The sequence below is a fragment of the Ciconia boyciana genome, chromosome 29 (genome assembly GCF_034638445.1).
Source record: "Ciconia boyciana chromosome 29, ASM3463844v1, whole genome shotgun sequence".
Classification (NCBI taxonomy): domain Eukaryota; kingdom Metazoa; phylum Chordata; class Aves; order Ciconiiformes; family Ciconiidae; genus Ciconia; species Ciconia boyciana.
Genome location: NC_132962.1, coordinates 459,184 through 468,178, shown reverse-complemented (window position 1 = coordinate 468,178; position 8,995 = coordinate 459,184). Strand labels below are relative to the sequence as shown.

The 8,995-nt window shown below is 59.7% G+C and overlaps 1 protein-coding gene across 2 annotated transcripts; it reads right to left on the bottom strand.

The window, feature by feature from the left end:
* Positions 1–1,534: 1,534 nt before the first annotated feature.
* Positions 1,535–5,756, bottom strand: LOC140644805 (C-type lectin domain family 2 member B-like). Of its 2 annotated transcripts, none has more exons than XM_072847874.1 (6): positions 5,630–5,756; positions 3,946–4,390; positions 3,523–3,618; positions 2,988–3,172; positions 2,457–2,557; positions 1,535–2,280 (listed from the first exon to the last, which is right to left on the bottom strand). In XM_072847874.1, exons 2-6 carry the CDS (start codon positions 4,205–4,207, stop codon positions 2,124–2,126), a joined length of 801 nt encoding a protein of 266 aa, XP_072703975.1. In that variant the 5' UTR covers positions 4,208–4,390; positions 5,630–5,756; the 3' UTR covers positions 1,535–2,123. The 2 variants fall into 2 exon arrangements, with proteins under 2 accessions (XP_072703975.1, XP_072703976.1); XM_072847875.1 differs by having other exon boundaries at positions 4,247–4,390.
* Positions 5,757–8,995: the final 3,239 nt, after the last annotated feature.

The following is an 8,995-nucleotide window of genomic DNA, read 5'->3' as shown; positions in this document are numbered from 1 at the left end:
GACTTGTTCTGTGTGAATGGAGAAGGCCTTGTTGGAGATGTCAGGGTCGGTGGCTGTCTTGGCCACAGGGATCATGAAATGGTTGAGTTTACGGGCGTGCTGGTCAGCAGCAGGCTCAACAGGAGTCAGCAGTGTGTCCTGGCAGCCAGGAGGGCAAACTGCATCCTGGGGTGTCCCCATCCCTGGTCCGGGTGCATCAAACACAGCATCATCAGCTGGTCAAGAGAGGGCATTGTCCCACTGTATTCAGCATCAGTGCAGCTGCTCCTGCAGCACTTTGTGCAGTGCCAGGCCCCACCATTTGAAAAGGACCCAAAGGGCCTTGAACTCCTCCAGAGGAGGGCAACCAAGCTGGTGCCACGGCTGGAAGGCATGTCCTCTGAGGAGCAGCTGAGGACTTTGGGCTTGTCTAGTTTGGAGAGGAGGAGATGCAGACAGGGAGGTGCTGATCTCTTCTCCCTGGGATCCAGGGACAGGACGCCTGGGAATGGTTCAAAGCTGCACCAGGGGAGGCTCAGACTGGACATGAGGAAGCATTTCTTTACCAAGAGGCTTCCTGGAGAGGCAGTTGATGCCCCCAGCCTGGCAGGGTTTGAGAGGCATTTGGACAAGGCCCTTAATACACTTGTGGGCAGCCCTGAAGCAGTCAGGCAGTTGGATGAGATGAGCACTGTAGGCCCCTGCCAGCTAGTCTCTTCTCCTTTCCCAGCACTCAGCTGCATGGCCTCAGAGCAAGAGAGCTTCTCAGCGCCCATTTGCATGGTGCCAGTGCAAGAGACCTCAGTGACTGTGTTGCACCAGAGGAGGAGACTTTCTAAGGGCCCATCTGCATGGCCTCAGAGCACCAGACCTTCTTCTCCGTGCACATCTCCTTGACACCAGAGTAGGAGACCTTCTCAGTGTCCATGTGCATGGCCTCAGAGCACAAGACCTTCTTCTCAGTGCACATCTCCTTGGCACCAGAGCAGGAGACCTTCTCAGTGTCCATCTCCTTGGCACCAGAGCAGGAGACCTTCTCAGTGTCCATGTGCATAGCCTCAGAGCACAAGACCTTCTTCTCCGTGCACATCTCCTTGGCACCAGAGCAGGAGACCTTCTCAGTGTCCATGTGCATAGCCTCAGAGCACAAGACCTTCTTCTCCGTGCACATCTCCTTGGCACCAGAGCAGGAGACCTTCTCAGTGTCCATGTGCATGGCCTCAGAGCACAAGACCTTCTTCTCAGCACCCATCGGCATGGCCCCAGAGCAGGAGAGCTTCTCAGTGCCCCTTTGTGTGGTGCCAGTCCAGAGAGCTCAGTGACCACCGGTGTTGCACCAGAACAGGAGACCTTCTTCTCCGTGCACATCTCTGTGGCCTCAGAGCACAAGACCATCTCCCCAGCACCCGTCTGCGTGGCCGCCGAGGAGGACACCATCTCAGCACCCTTCTGGGTGGCTGGGGTGGGTTGAACTTTGCTGGCCACCAGGTGCCCAGCCAGCTGCTCTATCATCACTCTACCTACCTCCACTGGCCAAAAAGACTCCACTCCGGGAAATTAATATACTTTATTGCCAATCAAATCACAGCAGGGTAACAAGAAATAAAACCAAACCTTAAAAGCCCTTGCCCCCACCCCTCCCTTCTGCCTGGGCTCACTTTCACACCCAATTTCTCTACCTCCTCCCCCCCAGCAGCACAGGGGGAGGGGAATGGGGGTTGCAGTCAGTCCATCACATGTTGTCTCTGCTCCTCCTCCTCCTCACACTCTTCCTCTGCTCCAGCATGGGGTCCTCTGCAAAATTCTCCACCATGGGTCCTTCAGGGTGCAACCACCTCCTCTGGCAGGGGGTCCTCCAGGGGCTGCAGGTGGGTGTCTGCTCCACCATGGCTCTCCATGGGCTGCCAGGGGACAGCCTGTGTCACCGTGGTCTTCACCACGGGCTGCAGGGGAATCTCTGCTCCGGCACCTGGAGCACCTCCTCGCCTCCTTCTCCACTGACCTTGCTGTCTGCAGAGTTGCCTCTCTCCTGGTGTCTCTCTCCCAGCCGCTGTTGCACAGCAGTTTTTTTTCCTCCCCTTCTTAAATACGTGATCCCAGAGGCGCTACCACCATCACTGATGGGCTCAGCTTTGGCCAGTTGGCTAATGCCAACCCCGCTCCCCCCCCGCTACCAAACCCTTGGTTCCCATCAGAGCTTGGGGCTTGCTGCAGAGATATGGCCGGTTCTGTGAGCAGCTTGAACTCCTGAGGTCACGGTCATTAAGGAACAGACAAGGTTCTTGGCCCTGCACCTGCATCCTGCAACAAGAAGGAAAGACACCGCTGGTACCATCGGGTTAGCGGTTGTCCCCTCAAGCACCAGGAGACAAGGGCTGCCTGCAAGGGACAGTCCCAGCAAGACATGGCCCACCAGGCCCCTGCCCATCCCACTGCAGGACCGTCACCCCACGGCGCCGGCTTGCAATGGGACTCACGTGTCATTGAAGCTGCTGCCGTCCACCCACTCCAAGTGCTCGCCCTGTCTCCGCAGCCCAAGCCAGTAATCAATGTTGCCCTTGAGGCGCAAGAGAAACTCCTGGGGAGGAAAGAGAGAAGCCAAGAGTCAGGAGCTGCTGCCAGCCCCACGCTGGTCCCTGCTGGCCTCGCAGGCAGCCCCAGCTCCGCACCGCTGCCACCGGCCACGGGATGGCAGCAGCTCCCACCCAACGGCTGCTCCAACAAGCTCCAGAGACTTCTGAAGGAGCTCACCAGCCCAGCCAGCAGTGTTGCTCTGCTCTGCCAGAGCTCTGCTCGGGGCCCAGCTGAGCACCGCGGGTGGGCAGACATAGCCTGGGCTCCCCGCTGCACCCCACGCCTCTCTCCCTCCCTCCAAGGCCCCAGGGCAGAGCTGCATCTCTGTCCCTACAGGCACCTCTCACCTGCCCAGCACCAACCCCAGCACCTGCACCCAACCCAGACCCCCCCCGCCTTTCACCCCCACGCAGCCACAACAGCCCCTCACTCACCTTTTCCCAGTCCCTCTTGAACACAGCCAGGGAGGACCCACGCAAGGAGCACTGCTTGCGGCTCCACTCCCAGCTGCCCTCCTCCCTCGAGAGGTAGTAGCAGACATTGCGGTACCCAACCCAGTCGTCAGGACACGGCAGCACCTGAGCCACAGGCAGACCTGCATTGCCTTCACACCTTCCTGCTGGAGAAGGAAGGGGAGAAGGTCAGAGGATTCCACTCCACAGGGACCAGGGGACACAGCTCCAGGGGGCAGGAAAGGAAACAGTCCCAGGCTCCCCCCACAAGGATCCTCACTTTGCTGCCAGGGACCTACAGGGAGCAGACACCCCGGGGGTTAACAGCCTGCCCCACAGCACGGCTGGGGGTGTCCCTGCTCCTCCCCAGGACCCCTGGGACAGGGCAGGGGCACAGCCAGCCTGAGGGCCTGGCCCCACCATGCTCCCCCCACCAGCCTGGGCCTCACACACCCACATCTGCCCCAGCCTGGAGGGGAAGGGGCCGCATCTGCAAGGGCAGCTGCTCCTCCCTTACCTGATACTACAGCAAGAGCTACAGCCAAAGCCAACACCAGAACCATGAGCACAGCCAGCACCAGGGCCCATGCTGGATGGAGTGCACAGCATTTGCCTGGAGAAGGAAAAAGCCACTCACAGTGAGGATGGCGCTGTCCCAGAGCGGGCACAGCCCTCGCATCCCTGCCACCCCGCACACGAGCTGCCAGGGGAACACAGGAGGGACCCCCCCAAGGGACAGCCTGCAGCAGGAGAGCTGCCGACGGATGGAGATGTGGTGGGGGGCTGCTACAGACCACCCAATGAGGACCAAGCAGAAGACAAGCCCTTTCCAGACAACTGGAAGAAGCCTCACACTTGCCAGCCCCAGTCCTCCTGGGGTGACACCGCCACAGGGACACTATCCCCTCCCTACAGGCCACAGGGCTGGCTCTGCACTCACCCAGAACTCTGCGTGTCCTTACGCCTTTATCCCCAGGCACCCCTGGACCCAGGGGCTCCTGCACGTTCCCAGCGTCATCGCAGAACCCGTTCTCCTCCCCTCGTCCCATGGGAAACAGAGACATGGAATCACTTTGCCTGTGATAAGCAGGGGCTTGCGCCCAAGGCATCGCAACAGCTGGCAAAGCCTTTTTTAAGCCAGGCTTCGATCCAGTTTTACCACAGCAGCTGGTACTGTCGTGCTGGGAGACTGCAGAGAACATGATGAGAACACAGCACACCGGGACGTTTAATTCCGTTACCAGACTGCAGCCACGCTTGGCTTCCGCAGATCAGCTGTGGCCCTGCGGCAACACCCACGCTCGGGAAGGCGACGCCAGCACAGTCCCGCTCTGTCTGTGCTGCCCCTGTAACGCTGCAGCCTGTCCCCAGCACCCAGCCAGCACCTGGGGAGACAAACGCAAGGTCAGTGAGCTCAGCCCCCAGCAGAGCCAGCACCCTCCCCACCACCCTGCACACACCCTTCCCAGACAGGCTACAAGGCACTCGCTGCCTGGGAGCATCCCCCTAACCACCTCTGCGGACACACAGGAAGGAAGTGCCAGTAACCACAGAGGAAGGCAGGAACTGGGTGCGCCTGGCAGGACAAGGCACCCCAGAAGCCCCCAGACACCCAGACTAGAAGCTCAGCATATCCTTAACAGACAAATCCTTAACAGGCCCAGACATGTCAAGGACACCGAGTCAAAGTCACTGCAAAACGCCCCGCTCCCATCTGAACGCAGGATACCGAGGTTTGGTCTTGCCTGGGTTTTACAAATGCATGAGCTCACAGGGTTAAAGGGGGACAGGAGGGCAGGGCTGCTCTCCTGCAGCCCCTGGGCATCCCAGAGCCTGCTCAGCTGGCAGAGCTCCAGCTGGTAGCTGGGCACCCACAACTTTTAGTAGGGCCCGTAGCAATAGGACAAGGCACAATGGTTTAAGGTAGAAAAGGCCAGATTCAGACCAGGTCCAAGGAAGAAATTCGAAATTTTTACGCTGAGGGTGGTGAGACACGGGCCCAGGCTGCTCACAGAGATGGGACATGCCCCATCCCTGGGAACGTTCAAGGTCGGCTTGGACGGGGCTCTGAGGAACCTGCTCTAGCTGAAGAAGTCCCTGCCCGGGGCAGGGGGGCTGGACTAAATCAGCTTTAAGCGCCCCTTCCACCCCAAACCACTCCATGAGTCTGTGATCACAGACACCGACGCCTACGGGGGTACGGCTGGGGCCCCTCAGCAGCTCCCGCACCGCCGAGCTGAACGACGGCGAGCTGAAGGAAAGCCTCCGCAGGGGCCCTCCTCTCCTACACGATCCACAAGCGGCTGCAGCTGCTCGGGCACAGGCACATCCCAGCGCCCGGGAACTGCCGGCTGCGGGCACAGGACACGGACAGCACCGGCTGAGCCCCGCAAGGGATCACGCCAGTCACCCCAGGGGCGCTGGGGGGCGGGGGGAACCCGCGCGAAGCAGCTCCCGCCACGCCGGCGCCTCACAGCGTTCCCAACCCCGGCACGGCTCAGGGCACAGCGGCAAGGGGGACGCCACAACCGGCCGCTCCCGCACCGGCCCCACCACGCGGCCAGCGCCAGCCCGACAGGCTCCCTTCCCCGCGGACCCCCACGCACCCGCCGCCCGCGCCCTACCTGCGCCGGGGCCCGCCCCGAGCGCTGCCGCTGCCGCCGCCGCCGCCCCGCCGGGATCCGGACGCTCCCCAGCCCCTCACGGCCCCGCGCGGCTCTGACAGGAAACGCTCGCGGCCGCCGCCTTTCGAGGCCTCGCGCGGCCCGCCCACCGCGCTGCCCAATCAGCGCGCGAGAGCGAGGAGTGGCGGGGCAGGCAGCCAATCAGGCGACGCGCCTTTGTAACGCCCTCTGCGTGAGCGGGACGCGGTGCTGCCCTATCCTTCTGCCCAGGCGCTCTAGTTTGGCCGGAACCGTGGTCGTTTTGCGCCCGCACCGACATCGGCGGGCGCAGGACACCCCCAATTCCAGCAGCCGAGGCTGCTGCCATGGTTGCGGGCCGTTTCCCTGCTCGTGCGGGGCGAGCAGCCCCTGGCAATGCCCGCTCCCGGCTCCCTCAGGCGGTTTCCCCCATTTTTGGGGAGCGAGGGGCGCTGGGGGGGGTTTGAGATGGAAACCCCCTTGCCTCACCAGTGTATCAGTCAGCTTTAGAGTATAAAAGCGTATTAACTGGGTTAATACGCGTTATTTCACACCATACGCTGCGATGCAATGGGGTAGTGGAATTTTCCTGGAGGTTTTGATATGAAATAAAGCAAATTAAGGACGGGCCGGCACCTGGAAAGAAGGACTTTGCTTCTCAGGAGCTTGGAGCTGCCCGTGGAGATAAGGGATCGCCCTGGACAACGCCGATGCTGCCAGCATGTGCCCCTCCGCCACCTCCTTGAAACCCTCCCGGCATCATGGATAACTGATTCCAGCAAGACCGAGCCCGGGGACGTCGGCATCAATACGGTGCAATGAATGCTGAAAAGCAGTCGCTTTGCGATGTTTTATGGGGATTAGTAATCGTTGGTGTTGGTGTTAGTCGTCGAGGTGTCGCGGGTTAGTGGCAGGAGTCCCAGGACTGGAGTGGTGGGACGGAGGGCCATCGACTCTTCAGGAGGGCAGGCGAGGGATGTAAGGGAGAGGTTTGGCTGCACAGCCCTTACAGTTGGGGATGACATGGTCGAGAGCCTGCGGGTGAGGATCAGGGGGATGGAAGACAAAGCAGATGGCACAGTGGGTGTCCACTACCAGCCAGGTGACCAGCCTGGTGCCCAGGCAGGGTGACAGCACCAACGAGAATTAGGAGAAATCTGTGGATCGGTCACCGTTGGCCTTATGGGAGGCTTCAAGGTCCCAGGCATCGGCTGGGAATGCTGTACTGCTGGGACGAGCAGGTCTGGGAAATGCCTGGAGTGTGTGGAAGATGACTTCTTGTCACAAGTCCTCAGTGATACCCACCCTGCAGCCCGTGGTGAAGACCATGGTGAGGCAGGCTTTCCCCCTGCAGCCCATGGAGGTGCACGGTGGAGCAGATATCTACCTCCAGCCTGTGGAGTACCCCATGCCGGAGCAGGTGGATGCCCGAAGGAGGCTGTGAGCCCGTGGGAAGCCTGTGCTGGAGCAGGCTCCTGGCAGGACCTGTGGGCCCATGGAGAGAGGAGCCCACACTGGAACAGGTTTGCTGGCAGGACTTGTGACCCCGCGGGGCACCCACGCTGGAGCAGTTCGTGAAGAACTGCAGCCCATGGAAGGACCCACGTTGGAGAAGTTCGCGGAGAACTGTCTCCCGTGGGAGGGAGCCCACGCTGGAGCAGTGGAAGAGCGTGAGGAGGAAGGAGCAGCAGAGACAACGTGTGATGAACTGACCACAACCCCCATTCCCTGTCCCCCTGCAGCGCTGGGGGGAAGGAGGTAGAGAAATCAGGCATGGAGTTGAGCCCGGAAGAAGGGAGGGGTGGGGGAAGGTGTTTTAAGGTTTGGTTTTATTTCTCGTTACCCTACTCTGATTTGATTGGCAATGAATTATATTAATTTCCCTGATTTGAGTCTGTTTTGCCCGTGACGGTAGTTGGTGAGCGATCTCCCTGTCCTTATCTTGACCCATGATCCTTTTGTGGTATTTTTCTCCCCCCTGTCCTGTTGAGGAGGGGGAGCGATAGAGCGGCTGGGTGGGCACCTGGCAGCCAGCCAGCGTCAACCCACCACAGTCAACTAGGAAAGGTGTCCTAGACTTGTTGTTTGTGGATAGAAGTATAGAATCGTTGAGGTTGGAAGAGACCTTTAAGAACACCGAGTCCAACTGTAAACCCAACGCTGCCAAGCCCACCACTACACCATGTCCCTAAGCACCACATCTACACGTCTTTTAAATACTTCCAGGGGTGGTGACTCAACCCCTTCCCTGTGCAGCCTGTTCCAATGCTTGACAACGCTTTCAGTGAGGAAATCTTCCCTAATATCCAATCCAAACCTGCCCTGGCGCAACTCTTGTCCTATCACTTGTTACTTGGGAGAAGAGATCGACCCCCACCTTGCTACAAGCTCCTTTCAGGTAGTTGTAGAGAGCGATAAGGTCTGCCCTGAGCCTCCTTTTCTCCAGACTAAACAAGCCCAGTTCCCTCAGCCGCTCCTCATCAGACTTGTGCTCCAGACCCTTCCCCAGCTCCGTTGCCCTTCTCTGGACATGCTCCAGCCCCTCAATGTCTCTCTTGTAGTGAGGGGCCCAAAACTGACCACGGTATTGGAGGTGCGGCCTCTCCAGTGCCGAGTGCAGGGGGACGGTCACTTCCCTAGTCCTGCTGGCCACCCTATTTCTGGACACAAGCCAGGATGCTGTTGGCCTTCACAGTATCGTTTAGGCGGGAATTAGAGAAGGACTCGTGGGAGAGGTGATGGTCGGTGGCTGTCTTGGCCACAGGGATCGTGAAATGGTTGAGTTTACGGGGTGCTGGTCGGCAGCAGGATCAATAGGAGCCAGCAGTGTGTCCTGGCAGCCAAGAGGGCAAACAGCATCCTGGGGTGCATCAAACGTGGCGCAACCAGCTGGTCAAGAGAGGGGATTCTAGAATATCTGGAGTTGGAAGGGACCCATAAGGATCATGGAGTCCAACTCCCTGCTCCTTGCAGGACTACCTAACACTCATGTGGCTCGTCCTTAATGTGACATATTTGGCGTCACGATTTTACTTCCCCCTCCCCACAGGTGGGACGTGACACCATCCACCCAGACCCCCAGATCTCTTTCCGCGGGGCTGCTCTCCAGCCTCTCGTCCCCCAATTTATACGTATAACCAGGATTACCGTGTCCCAGGTGCAGAATCCGGCTCTTGCTCTTGATAAATTCCAGACGGTTCATGATTGCCCAGCTCTGCAGTGTGCCCAGATCTCTCTGAAAACCCTCTCCCCTCCCCTCTCCTTCCACATTCCATGCTCCTGTGTCCTCCCTGCCGTGTCCCTGTGTCCCCCGCTGTGTCCCCGTATCCTCTCTGCCCTCCCACTTCG

Excerpts from the sequence above, each read along its gene's own strand:
- LOC140644805 (XM_072847874.1), bottom strand. The coding sequence starts at position 4,207 with ATGTTCTCTGCAGTCTCCCAGCACGACAGTACCAGCTGCTGTGGTAAA. Across the intron at positions 3,619-3,945 it reads AAGGACACGCAGAGTTCTGG|GCAAATGCTGTGCACTCCAT; the intron begins GTGAGTGCAGAG and ends TTCCTTCTCCAG. Across the intron at positions 2,558-2,987 it reads TCAAGAGGGACTGGGAAAAG|GAGTTTCTCTTGCGCCTCAA; the intron begins GTGAGTGAGGGG and ends TTTCCTCCCCAG.